Source organism: Lithobates pipiens, unplaced genomic scaffold (assembly GCF_037356315.1).
Source record: "Lithobates pipiens isolate NorthernLeopardFrog02 unplaced genomic scaffold, aLitPip1_a1.2 Scaffold_13, whole genome shotgun sequence".
NCBI classification, from domain to species: Eukaryota; Metazoa; Chordata; class Amphibia; order Anura; family Ranidae; genus Lithobates; species Lithobates pipiens.
Window position 1 is genome coordinate 227,740,545 of NW_027507718.1, and position 20,537 is coordinate 227,761,081.

The 20,537-nt window shown below is 40.4% G+C and overlaps 1 protein-coding gene and 2 non-coding genes across 4 annotated transcripts in view; all 3 read right to left on the reverse strand.

The window, feature by feature from the left end:
- Window positions 1-20,537, reverse strand: part of RFX2 (regulatory factor X2) — a 65,919-nt gene that overhangs the window by 7,316 nt on the left and 38,066 nt on the right. For both annotated transcript variants that reach the window (XM_077476298.1, XM_077476297.1), the window contains 10 exons: window positions 19,634-19,898; window positions 16,064-16,138; window positions 13,889-14,070; window positions 11,722-11,841; window positions 10,826-10,938; window positions 10,584-10,702; window positions 8,697-8,806; window positions 4,394-4,545; window positions 1,709-1,806; window positions 1,477-1,626 (listed from right to left, as the gene is read on the reverse strand). In XM_077476298.1, coding sequence (XP_077332424.1) covers window positions 1,477-1,626; window positions 1,709-1,806; window positions 4,394-4,545; window positions 8,697-8,806; window positions 10,584-10,702; window positions 10,826-10,938; window positions 11,722-11,841; window positions 13,889-14,070; window positions 16,064-16,138; window positions 19,634-19,898 — 1,384 coding nt within the window. The remainder of the gene's footprint in view (window positions 1-1,476; window positions 1,627-1,708; window positions 1,807-4,393; window positions 4,546-8,696; window positions 8,807-10,583; window positions 10,703-10,825; window positions 10,939-11,721; window positions 11,842-13,888; window positions 14,071-16,063; window positions 16,139-19,633; window positions 19,899-20,537) is intronic.
- On the reverse strand, window positions 2,468-2,596 carry LOC143980035 (small nucleolar RNA SNORA49). Its single transcript, XR_013274182.1, has one exon. It is a non-coding gene; the product is annotated as a small nucleolar RNA SNORA49 (small nucleolar RNA).
- Window positions 6,467-6,595, reverse strand: LOC143980036 (small nucleolar RNA SNORA49). The gene has a single exon (XR_013274183.1). It is a non-coding gene; the product is annotated as a small nucleolar RNA SNORA49 (small nucleolar RNA).

Here is a 20,537-nt window from a genome sequence, read left to right on the forward strand (position 1 = left end):
CAGACAGCATGTGCAGGAGAGGGGTTATGAAGGCAGGCAGTATGTGCAGAAGTGTAGTGCAGATAGTAGGATGGCGGGCAGTATCTGTAGAAGGGGAAGAGCTGATGATAGGATGGTGGGAAGTCTGTGCGGAGGGGGGTCTTGTTAGGATAGGAAACATTTTGTTATTATTTGGTATATTATCTTTAAATTTTAACTGTGGCTGCAGGTGCTCTTTGGAGACATTAGTGTTTATCAAATCCTCCAATGCCCCATCTGGGCTAATCAATTACAGATTCAGAACCCCTGATCTGTAGCTGAACTGGCTCTTATTACCAGTACACTAAAGGGAGAACCTAGAAGTACTTAGGAGCTGAGCCCCTGCAGGTTCTGTGGTTGCAGAGGACATTGGGTGTATGCACTGCTGTGCCTGGTGGGCAGTAATCAGAAACATAATACATGTAGCTGTTTTTTCAGAGAAAGTGGCGTTTCCGACCACGTTCCCTTTCCTAACTTTATTCAACACATTAGACACACTTTCTAATAAAATCTTGGCAACAATGCATTTTACAAGAACAAAATCTATATGCATCTGTTATTAAAATGGTTGTAAACCTCAGTCATGAAATCTGAACAAAGCACATACATTATATATCTGTAGTAGACACTTTTCTCTCTCCAAAGCTCCGAGTGTCTTTCATCTCTGGAGCTTTGTTCATCTGTTATCAGTATGTGTCACTTCTGACAAGTTGTCCCAACACCAGAGATAAAATGGTGACAGGGAGGAGAGCTCAGCACACGCAGCTTGTTTATTCACAACACAACTCTGCATGTTCCTTTGTTCCTGTGCCATATGTGGAGTGGGTTCCTTTCCTCCAATAAGCTTTCACACACTATACAAGAGCTCTAACTGCAGCTCTCTGCCCCCTCCTCTGACACTGACAGATGCATAAGGATTTTCATCAAATTTGAAGAGATGTAGAAACGAGAAGACTGCAGATGAACAAGTAAAACTTATGTAGGAGGATTTGTTTAATCTCGGTGTATCATCTGAGGCTATTCACTGGGTATATAAGAGGGTTGTCCTGGAAAGAGTTGAGCTTTTTCCATTTGATGCAATGAGGCTGTTTCAGTGATCTACAGTTTCCAGCGCCTTCAGGTCTGTAGAAAAGACAATGACTTTAGGTTTTAGCCTTTATCAGAGATCACCAGTGCTAAAAATACATGTTGGACGAGATAATGCTCTGGGTCCTTCTGAAAATAAATATGTATCTTTAGCAGTATCTACTGAAACCAGCGTTCTTCCTATGGATTGCAAATTTCAGACTTTGAACAACCCTCAGTTCTATTGGAAGGTGAATGAGCTGCCTGATAAACGTCACTGAGTCATATTCCGAGTTCAACTGTTTACCAACGTCCCTCAACCCAAAAGGGATTAAACAAAGAAAATCTAAAAATCAAAAACCATATAAGAGATAAATCAGTTCAGTTATTTACCTGAACATTTGCAAAATCTACTCTGTTAAGATCACTGAGCATCTGATTGATTTGTGATGTATTTTGCAAAACCGCACGGGCAGCTTGTGCCAAATGATTTAAGGAGGTGTATCGACGCAGAGTCTGGGCAAAGGCACTGACAACACCAACCTACAAAGAAAAAAAAAATACAATATATAATAAATGGTATCAATTTACTGTTGATTACTTTAGGAAAATATTTTTGATATACCTTTGCCTGGACTATTTGCTGGGGGAAATCAGTCATGGCATTTGTTAGCCATCCTTCCAGACTCTTTGCAAAATTCCGTATTGCCTGGGTCAGAGTACCTAAAAAGGAAAGACAATGCAACCCAAACATTTAATTTAAAAAGTCAGTCATTAGAATGCCAAAACGGTTGTATGGATTCTGAATCTATGTTGATAGAGGTCATTTTTACACAGGGTAGACCTGTTTTCAGCAGGGAATTGGCCTGCTCATGCCCTGCTGAGGTGAGAACGGGTGGATGACAGGTCCCAGGCAGGGACACAGCCTGCTCTATGGGCAGTCGAATGTTAATGGACCAGTTATCCATTTATACCCGACTGCCCTCTGATCCAATCTGGCCAGAGGTGAAAAGATCCCCCCTTCAGTTTGTTTTTGCTGGTTTACATTGGAGGTAGGCGGGTGTAAAGAGTCTGCCCGAGAAACAGACAGGAGGACCAAACGGACTACTCAAGTGAAAGGGGCCATAGTCCACTACTAAATCTCTCAAAAGCTCCATAAAGTTAGATGTTTCTTGTATCAAAATCAGTTAACCATAAAAAAAATTATTATATAGTGTCTTGCTTTTCCCAACCTGAAATAGGAACTCTACAAAAGATTCAAAGCAGTAATGGAAAATTGTCTGGAGAATGAGACTATGCAAGTCTTATGGAAGATTTTGATAAAGAAAGGAGTATGATAAATTAGGACTGTGACTAGGAACAGGAGAGAACATAACCGTAATTATATGTTTGCTCAACTTTGCCAGTCCTTTGGAAAAGGGATTCCAGAGGTAGCAAGAGAACATTTACTTTATCCTCAAGTAATGCCAGAGAATGTATAGACAACAATAACCCTGGAGTAAGGATGAGGAAATGCAATGCACTTTTAATATTAGTGCCTCTAGATTTTAGAAAAACAAAATTACAGAAGATATTGACCAGACGCTACCCAAAAAATAAAAAATAAACGGTTTGAACAAAGTACAAAACTATGTTAAAGCCCACAGCACCCAGCTATCTATAGGGGTATTTAAAGGGGATCACTGCACTTTAAACTTAGCCACACAGAAATTATATTAACCTAAAATTAATCAATTAAAAAAAAGTAGTATTTATATTATAGTAGGCATAATTTAGATTTGTTAAAAAAATAAAAAATAAAGTTTAATCCAAAATAACGTTTCTATATCAGTTTCAGCTCTGCTAGTTGTACTTTTACATTCTAGTCATGAGGCCCTCTAGTGGAGAAAAATAGAAGGTTCAAATTTGAACTTCGTAAAGAGACTGATAATAATCTTAGCATGGTTTTTGAAAAGGAATGTGCAGTTATTTGATTTCTTTTTACCGGCAAGCAGATGTAACCCTTTTTCTTGTTCTACTCTGTTGGCATTTTCAATTTCATCCCCCGCCCCCAATACACCAACACCACTGCTTGGAAATGCTTAGAGAAAGGAGTTTGTGACACATCAAAATCTGCCAAATGCTTTCTTAAAGCAGTATTAGACCAAAAAGAAAGTATTATATTGTAGCTACCATTTCTTAGATGTGATTGCTACATTCATTTGCTTTAAGCTTTTCAGCTATTTTCATCTGATGATCTGGCCAGCTAGTCTGTTTTTCAAAAGAAGAAGCTCTCCAGCAGAATGTACGAGTTGCAGCGATGAGACAAACCATTTAATTCTAGCGGGGGTGCTTAAAATGATCAGCTTTTATTTATGTAAAACCTTGATCCCAAAACGCAAAAAAATAAAAAATAATGGTTTGCTGTAACGGTTCATAAAGTGTTAGCTGGAGTTTGGCTTAATTTTGTTAATGTAGCTAAATCTGGTGGTCCATCTAAACCCCCCCCCAGACTGATAATGTGGTCCAAAGGTGCCGCCTTTGCTCCTTCCTCCAGAGTGGGGTCAGTCTAACACAAGTGTGTTGGGCTACTTTCACACTGGGGCCACGCCGTGCTTAGCGGTGCTTTTCGCCTGCTAGCGGCCAAAGAAGGGGTTGAAACCGCCTTGCAGCACTTCTGAAGCACTTTTCTGGTGCTTTGAAAGCGCTGCCCAATGCATTCCAATGGGCAGGTGCGGTTTAGGAGTGATGTATAATGCGCTTCGAAACCGCCCTAAAGATGCGGCTTGCTGGACTTTTTGTAACGTCCCGCAAGAGCACCGCCCCAGCGTGGGAGCACTCAGGCTTTCACACTGGGATGGCATGGGAGGTGCTTTTCAGGCGCTATTTTTAGCGTTAAAAAGTATCCTTACTGGTTGCATCACCAGATGAAAACATAAGGAAGGAGGCCTAAGAAAAAATAAATAAATAAAAAAAAACAGAGGCAGTCACCACATCTAAGGAATTACATTTTTGGTTTAGTACACCCTAAATCCCCTACTCATCTGTGGTGCCAGAGGCAGATTGCTCCTCAACTGTATCAAAACCAGTGACCCCGACACCAATTTGTCTACTCATGATCAATTGTCATTTAGTAAGCGCATAATATATCTATCTATATACCTATATATATATATATATATATATATATATAGTACCCAAGATCTGCCCATCACTTCCATGTACTCCCTTTTGTTTCCTCTTTTTTTGTGTATATTTAAGTTGAAATACCCAAACATTCTTTTAAAAATTTATACATGTCAAATAATGTGCATCTTTGCTTAGTACTCACTTGGGACAGGCCGCAAAACATCTGGAATTAGAATTTCCACTAGAGCTTGATATAGAATGTGGTCACAGCCCCTCATCCACCTCATAATAGGCTCATATTTACACAGAACCATCAGTATCTCCTTGGGGATGACGGCTTCCTGCTCCTCCTCACTGTGTTAGAAGATAAGGTATTGGTCAATAAAAGGTCAGTGTGATCTGCTATTAAGGTTTTAGTAACCTGCAGTAAAATCAAAGACAATGCATCTCATTAAGCGATTTCAGACAAAAAGCAACAAAACAACGTGATTGGTAAAAACATTGAATGAAAGTGCCAGGAGGAGCTTCACTGGCATAAGGCTGTTTTTTCATTTTCACTCTACTATGCCATGTATGAAATGCTGCAGAAGCAGCCATACACACGGGTATGAAAGAAGAAAAAAGGATTTCGGTACTTCATGTAAAACTTTTCTTAAAGTATATTGAGGGACACAGGAATCTAGGAATTCTTAGGTCCCATTCATACTTGTGAACGTGGCTGTTTGAGATAGGAGACCCAATGGTGGTTCTACGAGATCAGCAGCAGAAAAGAAGCTCCATTGAAAGCAATTTGAGGCTGACAACTCCCACAGCTAATCGCATGGAATCGCTCATGCAGCGACTACCTGTAAATGATCGGCCCTGGAGAGTCTGCTAACAGGGGCTGGCTTATTGTTTTTCTGTTTGCCAGTGCTCCTTAAAGCAGCATAAAATACAAAAAATTGCTACAATCATATGTCCCTTATTGAAGAAAAATATTCTGTCCTTGTACTCTGCAGTTAGACGTATGGGGGCACTGCAAAAACATAGCAACCCAACGTAAAATTTTGTGAGAAGCACAATTCTTGCTATCTTAATAAAAGGCCACTTTAAAACTGTCCTAACTAGAGAGTTACACTGTGCGATGCCAGAGCCGATGCACGTGGCCGGTTGCGGTGCCCCTCTGCCACCCGCGATCGCTCTTGACAGAGACAGAACAAAGATCTGTCAATGTAAACAGATAGATCTACCTTCTGTCTCAGGAAGAGAGACAGATCTGCTGCTTCTAAAGATTATAAACAGCAATAGTCTCCTCCAGGCAGTCCCATTCCTCCCCACCCCCCAAGTTAGAATACACATGAGAGAACACACCTAACCCCTTGATCGCCCCCTAGTGTTAACCCCGTCCCTGACAGTGACATTTATACAGTAAATAGGTGCCCCCATGGAATGTGGCTCTCCGTGGGGGCAATCAAGAGGAGGAGCCAGGAGCGCCGCTGAGGGACCACAGAAGAGGAGGGCCAAAAACCAGTGTCTGCTCAACACTGAAATATCATTTTGAAGACTTTCTAACACGTTTTAGATTGTAAAACAGGAAAGGACAACTGGCTTTCTAAATAGCACTCACTAAAAATCTTTTTTGGTATCAACTGCACAGGACTTTACATCGTACCTAGTGGGGAATGTCCAAATTTTGCTGGTGGGAAGAGTTTATTTCAACATCCGTCTAAATATTTCTGTCCAATAAATATATAGCTGATAATTTGTCGAATTTGAATAGCTGACTAGACACAGTGGATACTTCAAAAGCTTGAAGTGGGTTAATAAAAGGCAATGAAGGTAATGAATCCTACTTACACGGTTACAGATCTTACAAGGATATTGTGGGCCAGTTCGCGCCAGAACGCAGAGCAGGAAAGCAGTGTTCCATGCGAGTTTCCTGCACTGCATTCAAAATGCATTGGGTGCATAATCTGCAGTGGATGTCAATGTATTCCTAGTGACACCCAAACGCAGATCACAAATGCAATGTGTTTACCGGCAACAGATCACCATGGTAGAACAGTTGCAGTGCATTTGTTTTTTTAATCAAAATCAGTTAACCATAAAAAAAAAAAAAAAAAAATAGTGTCTCGCTTTTCCTAACCTGAAATAGGGACTCTACAAAAGATTCAAAAGCAATACTGGAAAATTTTGTCTGGAAAATGAGATTATGCCTTGCTTTAGGCAAGTCTTATGGAAGATGGTTTGATACATTAGGACTGACTAGGAACAGGAGAGAACATAACCGTAATTATATGTTTGCTCAACTTTACCAGTCCTTTGGAAAAGGGATTCCAGAGGTAGCAAGAGAACATTTACTTTATCCTCAAGTAATGCCAGAGAATGTATAGACGACCATAACCCTGGAGTAAGGATGAGGAAATGCAGTGCACTTTTAAAAGTAGTGCCTCTAGATTTTAGAAAAACAAAATTACAGAAGATATTGACCAGAAGCTACCCATAAAATAAAAAAATGGCTTGAACAAAGTACAAAACGATGTTAAAGTCCACAGCACCCAGTTACCTATAGGGGTATTTAAAGGTGATCACTGTCCTTAAAGACCAGCCAGGGCAAACCTGCGTGGCCAGCAGTCGCTATGCCCGCTGGCCACCCGAGATCGCTCTGGACAGAGACAGAACGGAGATCCGTCAATGTAAACAGACAGATCTCCAATTCCGCCTCAGGAGAGAGATCTGCTGCTCCTAAAGATTAGAAACAGCGATTGGTCTCTTCCTCCAGTTAGAACCCCTTTCCTGGCAGTGACATGTATACAGTAACTAGTGGCTATTTTTAGCTCTGATCGCTGTATAAAAGTCAAAAGTGTCCGATTTGTCCACCACAATGTCGCAGTCCCGCTAAAAATAGCTGATCACCACTATCACTAGTAAAAAAATAAAAAATAATAATACTAACGAAAATGCTATAAATCTTATATTTTGTAGACGCTATAACTTTTTGCGCAAACCAATATACGATTGAGTTTTTTTTTTTTTTACCAAAAATAAAGTAGATGAGAAAAACAAACAAACAAAAAAAAAACACAATTATAATAATAATAATAATAATAATTCTGGATGTTTATTATAGAAAAAAGTAAAAAATCATTTTTTTCTTCAAAATAGTCGCACTTTTTTGTTTATATCGCAAAAAATAAAAAAACAGGAGGTGATCAAATACCACTAAAAGAAAGCTCTATTTGCAGGGAAAAAAATATGTCAATTTTGGTACAACGTTGCACACGCAATTGTCAGTTAAGGCGATGACCTCGTCATTAAGGGGGCAAATCTTTCCAGTCCTTAATTGGTTAAAATAAACACCTCATACTTACCTGCTCCGTGCAATGGTTTTGCACAGAGCAGCCCCGACCCTCCTCTTCTTGGGCCCCCACACCAGTGCTCCTGGCCCCTCCCCCTTGCCGAGTGCTGCTATCTCTGGAGGCACTTGTGCGTGCTTGCTCCTGAACCACCACTCTGTGTTTATGGGACACACAATGCATGGCTCCCACTGCTGTCTCAGCCAATGAGGAGCGAGAGACCCAGGAGAGCCGCTGCTCATGCGCATTGCTGGATTGGGATTGAGCTTGGGTAAGTATTAGGGGGGCTGAGGAGGGAGATGCACACTGAAGACTTTTTACCTTCATGCATCTATGCATGAAGGTAAAAAACCTTCACCCTTTAAAAGGGTTTAACCCTTTGACGTTCTGCTCCACCGTTTGGTGGAGCACATTTTGAGTCACGCTAACTCATTGAAAAAAATGTGGACTTTAAAGGGTTAATACCATTGATGTTCCCATTAGGGAAATAACCCCCCCAGACCACGTCCCATCCCAATAACTGGAAACAGCCATCAATAAGCTTTAAAAAAAAATAAAAATAAAATGTCAGCAGCACTCCAAACCTTAGCTTCTTTGGCTGTATCCATCGAATGTCAGCAAAACGACTGCATAGAACATTTTTTTCCCCCCATCCAAAAACCCGCCTTCCTTGCGTATATTATAATATAGAGATTGCTAGATAAGAGTGTATATATATATATATATATATATATATATATATATATATATATATATATATATATATATATATATATATATATATATATATATATATATATATATATATATATATATATATATATATACATATACACACACATACACACACACTATATGAGGTTGACTGTCAGGTGGGATACACAATATAACAGAAATTCAGTGCAGACCATTGCTATGTTTGCTTTTATCGGATACTATATATTATTGTCTGTGTTGATTTTTGTATCACTACAGACGTATCATTTATGTCCCCTTTGGAAAGATTTCCACTCCCTTTCAGCCCCTGTGGACACCAGTCATCATAACAGGACGGGAGGGTAAATTTCTACATCCAAGAAAAAAACAAAAACAAAAAAAACAAAAAAACAAAAACACACCTTTTAATAAAGAGGCTACTCTGCTCATAATCAAATGAAGTGGCTTTCTCACCTTGATAATGCTGTTGAGCCATCCGGAGAAGACGGTTTAGAGTTCCAGAAAGCCAGCCACAATTTCTCAATATATTGGAACTGTAGATTCATCACCACATCTACAGTTGCCTGTAGGATAAAAAAAATAAAATTAATATTTATTTATATATATATTATCATCAATGGTCCCTGGATAAAAGAATTTATACCCCAATGTTTACCGATCTGCTTTGTTTTTCATACACAATGTTCTGGAGGACAACACCTGTGTTGCAAAGTCATTTTAATGACTAAAGCGACGATTAATGCTGTGTAGAGGGAAGGGCTTACTGGGAACACATTTCCCTAAACATTGTCAAATGCGTTTAACACTTTTACTACTGGAGCCATTTTTCTTCCCATTTTTTGTGCACATTTCAGGCCTGAAGATTACCTAAAACCTCCAAAACATCTAATTAAAGCAGAGACCATGTGGTATAAAATGGCGGAGGTTGTAAATTCTTTATTTTTTTTTATTTTTTTTTATTTCACACAGCATATTGTGCTACGGTTTATCAAATCTATCATTTCAGTAAATGCAAAAACAAACTTTTTTTTTTTTAAAACAAAATATTTTTTAAAACAAAATGTAAAAGTTGGGGCTGCATGGAGTAAGCAGATATACATTTCAAGCTTCAAAACTACACAGAACCATCAAATGGCAAAAAACTATGGTACACAAAATTGTCCATAGGCGACCGTTTAAAAGCCTTTGCAAAAATGTTCAGAGTCAGGACTGTTGAGCCCTATGTGATGTCCCTGACTAGGTTTATCATTCTATGAAAAAATTCTATAAAAATGTACATATATATTATATATTTTAACAGTGAATGATGGCTCTGGAATTATTGCTCTTACTTGCTGTGTGTCCAGATACACAATTGTTCAATTGTTGTTATTTTTATACACGTGCGCATCCAAAGCATGTATTTCTTTTATATAAAAAGGTATGTATGTGGGGGTGGAGGCTTTCTTAAACTTTTCTTTAAATGTTTTACTTAAAACTTTAACAAGGGGGCTGATAAGCCCCTGTGAAGATAGCATAGTGCACACGTGACAGGTTCTCTTCTACTGTCTCCTCTGTACCCTGCTGAAGTCGATTAAGCATAGACTGTGCCTAATCATCTTCACTGGCCATAGAAGCTGTAGCGTGACAGCTCTGAACTCGGAAGTGCATTCCCCACAGTGTAGAAATGATCGAGCGGATTTACAACTGCCCAAATCTAGAAAAAGGTAGACAAATTCCTTAAAAAAAAAAAAAAAAGGAACCATTGAATGCACCTGAATATGACTTGGTATTTGCCCTTTTGCAGTCTGTATAGCAATGCTCACACCTGATCTATGTGAACTCCCATCCTCCTGCCTTCTAGTTCCCCACGTTTGTCTGTGCTGTCAGTCAGTGTGCTATATCACTTGACACTGATTTCTCACTTCGGTGCACAGTCAAAGCACATTCGCAGCACAGTATGGATCCTGAACCATAGTTTAAGGAACACTGTGGTCGATTTACTAAAACTGGTGATTGCAACAATATGATGCAGTTATGCATAGTAATACGCTTCCAGTTATTTTTTGTAAAAAAGTGAATAAGCTAAAGTTAGAAGCTGATTGGCTACCAAGCACAGCTGCAGCAGATTTTGCAATCTCCAGTTTTAGTAAATCAACCCTCTAAGCTCAAAGCTATGGAGCATACAAACATTGCTGAGATGGGCTCTACAGCATTAAAGTAGCAATGATGGTTACTTTACCGACATAAAGAAAGCAGAGATTCTGCTGTAAGCTTATATTGGTACAGTTCCTTATTCATCTAAAAAGGAAATTCATACCACAAATCCAAATTTGCAATGAACAGGACCGTGTTACTCACCTCACAGTGTCGTCGGTACATAAGCTGCAAATTCTTTACATCAGACATAGTAATGCCATCAGGTAGCATCAGACCACCCAGATCTGGATCAGGAAAGTCTGGGAACACATGGGAGGTATCTATACAAATGTAAATGAAAAATAAGAAAATAATAAGATGTGAATATTAGTGTATTTTCCTCATTCATCCACCATTTTTAATTTAGTCAATGGTACACACATGCAAACATAAGTGTACACTACCTATGAATTGCTGGTGGTGCTGGCTCTGAGCAGCAACGGACTGCTCTGGAGAGGTGTGCTGGCTGCCGAGCGAAGTATCCATCATGCCATCTGTCTTGTGTGTAGGTCTGTACCTGAGCATTGCAAACAGATAAATGATTTATCACTCAAGTAGCAATACCCCTGTTCCATCAAGATGGTTATTACTTTTGCAAAACAAAATCTCACTTTATATAATGAACAGTTGTCTGACACAGTTCCAGACTTGGAAACCCACTGCTTTCATGCAGGTTTCTGACCCTGGCGCTGTGCCACATATATTGGGCCCCTGGTATAAGAGGGGTGTTGCCCCTCCAGCATAAAAATAAATAAAACAATCTTTTTTTTTTATAGGAGAAGTGCGAAGGAACCAAATACAAAAAAGGTGGCGTTTCCACTTTGATACCTAGTGATTAACTACTGGGGGGAGCCATTCATAGGCCCCATTCACACCGTGCGATTAGCACACACTGAAATCCAGTGGCTAGAATCTACAGATCCCGGCTGCAGCAATGATAAGTGTATGCAAAGAGCTGCACATACAATGCCATGAAAGGCTGATGGAGGGGACGTGATCTATTTCTGTTCCCACATCCAAGAATTTCCTGCGTTAGGGACAGATGATCACAGCTGGACACAGTCAGCCTGCATCCAGCTACGTTCATTTGTCTGTAACTGCAGCCATTTGCACACACCTGTCATTCTGGCTGCAGGCATTCGCATAAGAGAATGTATAGCCACAAAACACCCTGACCATTCTAGGCTAAAGATGCAATGAGAAATACTGTTGGCAATCTATAAAGGTTTCACCCTCCATTAGAAAAGCTGCATTTCAACAACATAAAACTACCAAACCCAAGACCAAAGCGCTTGCAAACCTTTGTTTCTGATGGATTGGCTGCTGTCTCATCGCCATATACTGCATATCTTCTTGAAGTCTGTTGAGTGGGGAATCGGGTTTCAACCGGATGCCGTAATAGTGGTATTTGGAGTTACCCCTGTCACACAAAATAAATAAAAATGGATTAGGTAATAGATGTAACATGAAGTATTTTGAGGTTTAAAAGGAAAAATATAACATAAAATTTCATCGAGCACACCGTTTATGTCATTTTGTATGTGAATTTTACATGCCTTGTCAACATTTTTGTTGATGTATTACTTTTTTTGGGGATCGATTATTGCGAGAGGCAGCAAATAACTGCCTAGCTATTTAAGTCATTGAGCCATCAGCCACACAATGGGTGCATTGCTTTCAATGAGGTTAATTTACTAAAGACAAAAGGGACAGGCATTTAACTAAAGGCAAATGGGAAGTAGCACTTTACAAGGAAAATTTCCCCCTTAGCCAATAGGATGAATTTCTGCTGATTTCCATCATCCAATCACGTGCAAGCAAAAATACTGTTTTTTTTTTGTTTCTCCTTGCATGTGATTGCATTCTTTGAAAAGTGAAATTTCATCACATTAACTAAGCTCTGGTGAAAATTCCCTTGCACATGCAACTTCTTTTGCAAAGTGACTAGCCTATTTGTAAGGGTTGCCAATACTAAGCATTTGCACAAATATCAGTACTCCTGCAAATGGACAGATACTAAAAACTGATACCTTCAGGTTCCACCGCTGACAGCTGAAATGTAAACAAAAGAATGCCGGCAATTATCACTTGTTAAGGAGCAGGGCCGCTGCATCCTTAACAACCGGTGACTTATTCAGCTGTCAGCAGGGTTTCCCTACTGACAGCTTAAGTGTGAACAAAATCAGGGGTGGACTGGCCATTCGGGCATTGCCCAAGGGCACAGGGCCAATAGAGCTTGGTGCTTGGCTCAGGAGCAAGGAGGTGAGAAGCATCAATACATACAAAAAGGCCAATTGTAGTGCTGAAAGAAGAGAAGGATGGAGACCGCCCCCCCCCCATGCTCCTCCTCTACTTGATCGCCCCAATTGCCAGCAATAGCCATCGGTAATGGGTACTCGTACTTGTTGCTAAAAGTCATCTTATACATTTGTACACTGTAATTACTTCCACTCTTATACAAGTTTTCTGAGTGAAAATCACAATCTGTGTAAATCGATCCTCCTGATCAGACATTATAATGAATGCTACATATACCAAACAGATTCAAATGGCATCAGTGTCTTGCGTTCTAAGGCTCTGCAATGCATTGCACCTTTCCATTGTTTTAGAAATGATGGCTGACATTGTATATCCACTAAACAAACTTTTGGTGTGCCAAGTAAAATCACTTACACCGTGGATTAGTATATAGCACACAGTTAACCAAAATAATAACTTTGTTAGCAAGACTGGTTTGCCCCAGGCAATGACCTTTAGACCTCTTTCACACCACGCCGCCCATAGCGTCGGAGGTAGAACACCGCTATTTTTAGCGGCGTTTTACCGTCTGATTTACGGCGCATTTCAGCCGCTAGCGGGGCGCTTTTACACCCGCTAGCGGCGAGAAAGGGTTAAAACCGCCGGCAATACGCCGCAATAGTGACGTTTTGCCGGCGGTATTACAGTGCTGCCCCATTGATTTCAATGGGGAGCAGCGGTGGAGGAGCGGTAAACACACCGCTCCAAATAAGCTGCTGGCAGGACTTTTCCTGACGTCCTGCCAGCGCACTGCTGCAGTGTGAAAGCCCTCTGGGCTTTCACACTACAGACAATGGTGCAGCTGTTTTAGGGCAGATTGCAGGCGCTATTTCTAACGCTATAGCGCCTGCCAAACGCCCTTGGTGTGAAAGGGGGTCTTAAACAAAATCAGTACAAAAAAAAAAAATAAGCCCACTTTAATAGGATACCTGTAGTGTAAGAAATATGGGGGCTGGCAGTGCTAACCCCCATTTTGTTTTTTCCACAACAGCAGCAAGATTTACATTTGGAGTCGTGGAGAAACAGTATTCCAGAAGAAAATATAAAAGTCAGCCTCCTTACATTTTACCCATATATAAATGAATTACTTCCAATTCACCATAAAAGTGGTACATATCAACACTGGGGAAAGCTATAAAGCTCCTCCTATCCAATTACAATATGCTAACCTGGTGCCAAGGCGTCTCGTTCGCAGTCCCATAAACACTGAGCGTATTAGTTTACCAAATGAAGCTGCATTAACTGGATCCAGCTTGTGCTCCTGGCAATGCCGTAAATAATGGTTGTACAATGAACTTCTGGGAAGGCTAACACCGTCTGCTGTCTCATAGTTATCCAACAGCCATTGAAGCTAAAAGAAAGAATAAGCAGGCAATTACATAAACAGAAAAGTGATAGGCCTGTATCGCACAACAGATCTTTATCCTTACCAACATAGACCATTGTCTCAAATCATGCTTTTGCAGCATTAAAGCAGAACTAAACCAGTCTTTTTAATGGTTTCCCAAAACCGTTTCATTCAAGGCATGGCAGGAATGATAACTGCCACATGTGCATATGCCCTCAACTGAGCTGTCAAGCCATGAAATGGCTGGTATCACAAGTGATCACATGTGGCGCACCATGGCAACTGTAGATTAAAACAAAGGCTAAGATGGCAGCTTCCTGGGCTGTATAGGATTGGAGTGTTTAGTTCCACTTTAAGGCTGGGTTCACAGATGTGCGGTGCAAACTGAAGCGCCATTTTCACAGCTAATTGACAAAGCAGTTCAGCATTTCACATCAGTTTTTGATCAGGATTGCATCAGTATCAGGTCAGGTTTACATCGGGATTTTATCCTGTTCACAACAGAATGCATCTGCGAATCAGATGCGTTCCCATAGAAGATAATGTGCTTGCAATTCGCACCGCAATGCCCAGAAAACGTTATTTTTGGGCTATGCGGAGTGCAAATGCAATGCACATATGTGAACCAGCCTCATTCAAATGAACAAAAAAATGGATCTTGCGCCTTTAAAGCACGTTATATGACACAGTGCTTGTCCCGTGTCATTTGGCCCCCTGTAACAAAAAAAAAAAAAAAAAAAAACCTGACTGATCCTGCCAGTTTCTTCACACCCCTCTGACCATGGTGTATCATGGCTGCTGAGCCCTTACACTGTGTTCAGTTTATGTGCCTCCGTCAGCAGCCTTCTATCTGCTCTCCTCTCTGCTCCGGTGTCCTCTTCCCCCCTCCCTCTCCATCTGTGGATGAGGCAGCCCTCGCCCCTCCTGCTGCTCTCATAACACTAACCTGTATACACCATCAGCACTGCCTCCTATTGCAGTGCCCCCCTCTGAACGAATTATAAATATAAATGCTGCAAACACCTAATTTCTAAACCCAGATTGCAATAACATGACCAGTCAGCTCTCTCCTCCTCCCCTCCAGACTGACATCAGAAGTGGAATCTCAGCCCCACCTGCTGCATCTCAGAAGAGGAAAAGAGAAAGCTGGCTGGTCATGTGATTGCAATCTCGACAGTGAAATTAGGTATTTGCAGCATTTATTTTTATAAAATCACACACAGAGGGGGATACTACAATAGGAGGCAGTGCTGATGGTGTATAAAGGTTAGAGCGGCTTAACCTGCTTTAAGCAGCCCAAAGGAAGGAAATTTTGACTTTCACTTGCAATAACAGAGCAGTTATATACTAAATACAACAGTGATGATCCAGCAAGATTGTCAAAAACCGTGGCAGCGTGCTTGCAGAAAATTTGCATACTGCACGTAATGGAACGCATCATGGGTCCTTATGCCTAACAACTTCCATTTGAACCCTCACACAAGAAACTAAAATCCGTTTTAAAATGTTATAAACATTTTCCAAGATTACGTAAGGGATTGAGGATACTCTCACAGTTGGCCAATGTGACCCACCAATTAGCTGTTTGGGTTTGCCTTTTATTACAACCCAGGATCAGCAAGTGGTTTAGTTATCACAGCTAGCAGAGATCCTTTTTATTCTGGGAACAGTAAAGATAACTGAAACGAACTGGCTGCATTTAAATCGACAAAGCTGATTATTCTAATAATAAAGAATAATAATAATAATAATAATAAATAATAATAATCCAAACCCCACATATTATACTCAAACAATAAAATGGGAATTGAAAACTTAAAAAGAGATAAACATCTTTGGTGTGCTATGTCCTTTAAATGTGTACTCCTTGATCATAGACTGTTAGGCTGAAAAGGACACAAGTCCCATCCATCTTAGGGTTATAAACATGCACACTCAAAGCTCCTATCACAAGCAGAGGACTTTGCGAGCAGACTCAAGTTAGAGGTGAACTTACATGGCTGTTGAGCAAGCTGCTTTTGTGAGAGGTGATGCCTTCATTTTTTTGTAGATTTTCAATCGCCATTTCAAGCTACAGAGAGAGCATGCAAAAAACAGAGGAAATGTCAGACAAAGAGCCCTGGTTATGTGCATCTGGAAAGGTGAACTGGTGTTGAAAGCTTTGTTGGCTCTGTGACATGCGCCAAAAGATTAAGAAGAATCTAAGTATGATTACAGTAGAAGCAGGGAGATGCATGATACACATACAGTATGTTACAAGGAGACGAACTAGTAAAAATACAATTAGATTATAGCAAGTGAACTGTTCCCCTTTATGAGAGTTCCAAAGATAGTTTTAAGTATCCAAGTGGACGGCGCTGCCCCCTCAATGCTATGGTCAGGATATGTGAATTAAAATGACGCTATTAATTACCAGCTGACCCTTTTTATGGTGCAATACACCCTTGGTTGTTCAGAGAAAATGGGTAAATGGAAGGCGATTGCTGGCAGGATCCCTGCAGTTTACCACTAAAGGCCCCTTTCCCACCTGTGCGACTTTGGACATTAGTCGCATGCCAAGTTATACCCGATTCCCATTCATATCTGTGCAACTTCAAGTCGCACTGACTTCAAACGTAGTCCCTGTATTACTTTGGTCCAATTTTGATGCGAGTTGAGGTCCATAGACCTCAAGTTTACACAGGCATTCCCTGAAATTGCATCAAAATCGCAGCTGCAACTTTCAAGTTGTGGCAGTGTGAAAAGGGCCTTAAGGGATATAGCACACCAATATTGGATTCTACCCATATCCCACACCAAGCACCTTCCGTACTCATTTTCTCTGACCAAAGATAGCTTTGATTTTACATAAGTGTAGCCAGATGGGAAAAAAAAAAAAAAAATATCCAAAATGTTAAATTATATATATTTCTAGTTACCCTATAAATAAGAAATATTACAAGAAGAAAAAAATAAATAAAAAAACAGCCAAAAGCATGAAGTGACACATTGTAATCCTGTTTTGTCAGGGACCTTTATTTCTCTTAAGAGATTAGTTACAAAACGGAATAGTCTAGCGTTATTTTTTTAGACCTCTATACAAGTGCCTTTTTATTTTTTTTAAACAATTGAAGAGAATAACGAAAAAAAATAAAATCTGAGAATCTTGGTAACAAGCAGTTTGTATCTGAAATAACTAATCTTTAGCAAGATCTCTTTTCCTGATAGTCAGTGTAAAATGTGAAAATATACTATAGTTTACACCTATAGTAGACAGAAGGCAAGGTCACAAGCTGGTTTTGATATCTCTTGCAGACTCCAGTAGAGAGCTTTATCACCCACCTTGGAGTCTTATGCCTCCAACTACAACAGGGGAACCGCAAGACAGTTTCAAAACTTCCGCTGTGTGCTTCATATAAAAGTATAGTTTAAAAAAAAAAAAAACACACATTATATATTCACAAAAGAGTGGAACCACTCTGCCACTGTTAGAGAAACAGAGAAAACAATAAATGATTTAGAATCCGAATCCAGCCCAATCCCCCTTCTTGAATATGGTGGGGAAGTGTTAGCAACATTTTGAGTTACCGTCAACGTTTATGTTCCCTTTGTGAACACATGCCCTAACTTCAGACAAGGAATTAAATTACATCTCCCCATGGAAAACACCTGACAGAGGTTCTAAGTCTTCCCCAATACATAGCGATACATATAAGGGTCCTTTCACACAGGGCGGATCAGTGATGATCCGCCCCATGTATATCCACATGCTCAGTAGGGATCGCTCTGTCGATCCCCGCTGAGCAGGAAGACGACAGGTCTGTCTCTGCACACTGCGCAGGGATGAACCTGTAGGAGATCGGATGACGACGGACCGCAGAGCAGGTTTTTCCTCCGTCACATTTTTTCAGATCGGAGCGGATGACATGTGACATGTCCGCTGACATCCGACGCTCCATAGAGCATCCGTTCAGGTCCGCCTGAAAAATTGACAGGCGGACCTGAACGGACTGGTAGTGTGAAAGAGGCCTAAAGTAATAAACAAAATAAATTTACAGTGTAAAACAATTTTTTTTAGAATAAATAATATCCTATACCTTTAAGGCATGCTGTATAGCACAGTGCTCGCGTTATGTCATTTTTACGCTTCTCATCTTGTAAAAAAAATAAAAAAATAAAATAAAAAAAAAACTGGTTGATCCTGGCAGTTCCTGTGTCCCTGTCTGTGCCGACCACGGTAATCATGGCTGCTGATCCACGATTACTGTGGTTAGGTTATATGCCTCGGTGATCCCACTGCTCTGCTCTAAAGTCTCCCCCTCTCCCTCCCCATCAGCGTGAGAGAGAGGCTCTTTCCCGCCCCTCCTGCCGCTATTCAGCTGCAATGTACAGCAGAAATACATGTACCCCCTCTGGTTAAGGTTGGCATCAACAATAGTGTATGATTATTTAAAAAGAAGAGGGAAATACTTTTTCCCACACCGCCACTGTGCAGTCATGTGGTCCCCTGTGCTGGCCAACTGCTGTCAAATGGAGAATCTCAGTCCCTCCCGCTTCTCTCCATAGATCGGGGAAGACCAGCAGAGGGGGGAGTACGCAATTGCACACCTTTAAAAAAGGTATTTAGCCTTTTTCATTTAAACAAACACTTACACCATTGTTAATGGCAATCTAAACCGGAGAGGGTACATGTAAAGCCGTACAGTGACTTTACAAACCCCCCAAGCTGTCAACATCTACAACACAAAGCAGTTTTGGGTGGGCCATTCCATTTAAAATTTGCAATCATAAGCTTGAAGACATAGACAAGCTGACACTAACCAAACCACATATGAAATCCCATTCGAGTGAAAAATTCCAGGACTATCATGTTTAGGACTGCTACACATCTTCTATATGAAACTAGCCAGTGATGTGGACAGTCAGTTGCAGGTTCATGCAGGGTACATTATGATATAAGCAGAAGTGTGATGGATTATATTTTCTAAATTCAACTTCAGCTAAAACTTTTTTTTTTTTTGCATATACAGAGTTGGATAGATGTATAATATTGTTTATTACCTGCCCTGGTAATTACGGTCACTGGGGCCAAAACTGAGGGAGTATAATCTCCCGATGAAGGAAACCCAAAACAGGAATTTAAACCTGATAGATGTTTTAAAAACGAAAGCAAAAAATATGAAATGTTTCTTACGCCGTTTTGTGCTCCTGTAAGATTTTACTTGCTGCCAACCATAACAGGAATAGTAAATTATAATAAAGCATTGTAGTATTTCGGGGACAAGGTAGTCCCCTTTCTCAAGATGACACAGTATAGCACCATTCTGTAGGTCACCTTGAGAAATATGACCATCATGTTCCCGAAACATTACGCTGGTTTCTATAGTATATAGTAGCGTTATACTAGTTTCTATAGTAACGCAAAAAAAAAAAAAAAAAAAAGGCAATTTTTGTGCCTTTTTTAGCAATTAAAACCTGGCAGAATTTTTAACCTTTTCTTATGCCAAGGTACCTTTAGCATTTTAAACGCCAACTATAAGCAAAGCCGATAACAGACGAAATACCAGTGTAGATGTTCTATACGTACCGTGGCAGGAGAAGAACGTGATGTATGAGACAAAGAATGGCGAGAATTATCTAGGCCACCATGGATCAGGTATGCTCCAGAGCTAGAGATGATTTGGCTCCCACCCACATCCATGGCGATGCCCACCATACTGTGGGAAGGAATGGCAGTGGGAGTAGAAACTACAGTGGTCACTTGGGCACCTCCACCCTGGGAATCAAAATATGAGGCAACACTACTGGGAGCATATATCTGAGCTTCTGCATTGTAGGAATAGGTTGTCCGTCTGTGCAAATAAAAAAAAAAAAAAATCCAAATGAAAACATTTACAGATAAAAAAAATAAAATAAATGAGACAAGTACCCTCACAAAGACTTTTCAACAAATACTTGTTTCATTGTACAGGATATACACAACGAACACCACTGGGCGTATCCATCAAGGTAAAAAATAAACACAATATTGGTTACTGCAGAGCACTGCACCCCACACTGCTTTATTAAAGCGGTAGTAAACACTCATACTTCTACACGAAAATACACAGAATGAAGTTCATCAAGTTACTTTAAATGAAAGCACCGCATAGTGAAAATATAACATTTGATAAAGCCCTTTTGCATCCGCTGCCATGCTGACTTCTGTCTTCTGTGTTCAATACTGTTCTTACTTACGCCCTTAATCTCAGGTGTGCGCAGTACTTCTCAAGCCAAACGCTTGCTACCGGGTTGAGTTTCAGCTTGTGAATGGGAAATAGTCTCGCGGGAGAGATGACGTCAGGTAAAGGAAATGACGTAGCCCTGGCAAGTAAACACCATTTCTCCCGGTAAGAAGAGCCTGCCGGAAAAATGGGTCTAACTGTGCATGCGCCGATTACGTCATTGATTAGAAAAAGGAGAGATTACACAGAAAGGAATAAGGTAGGAAG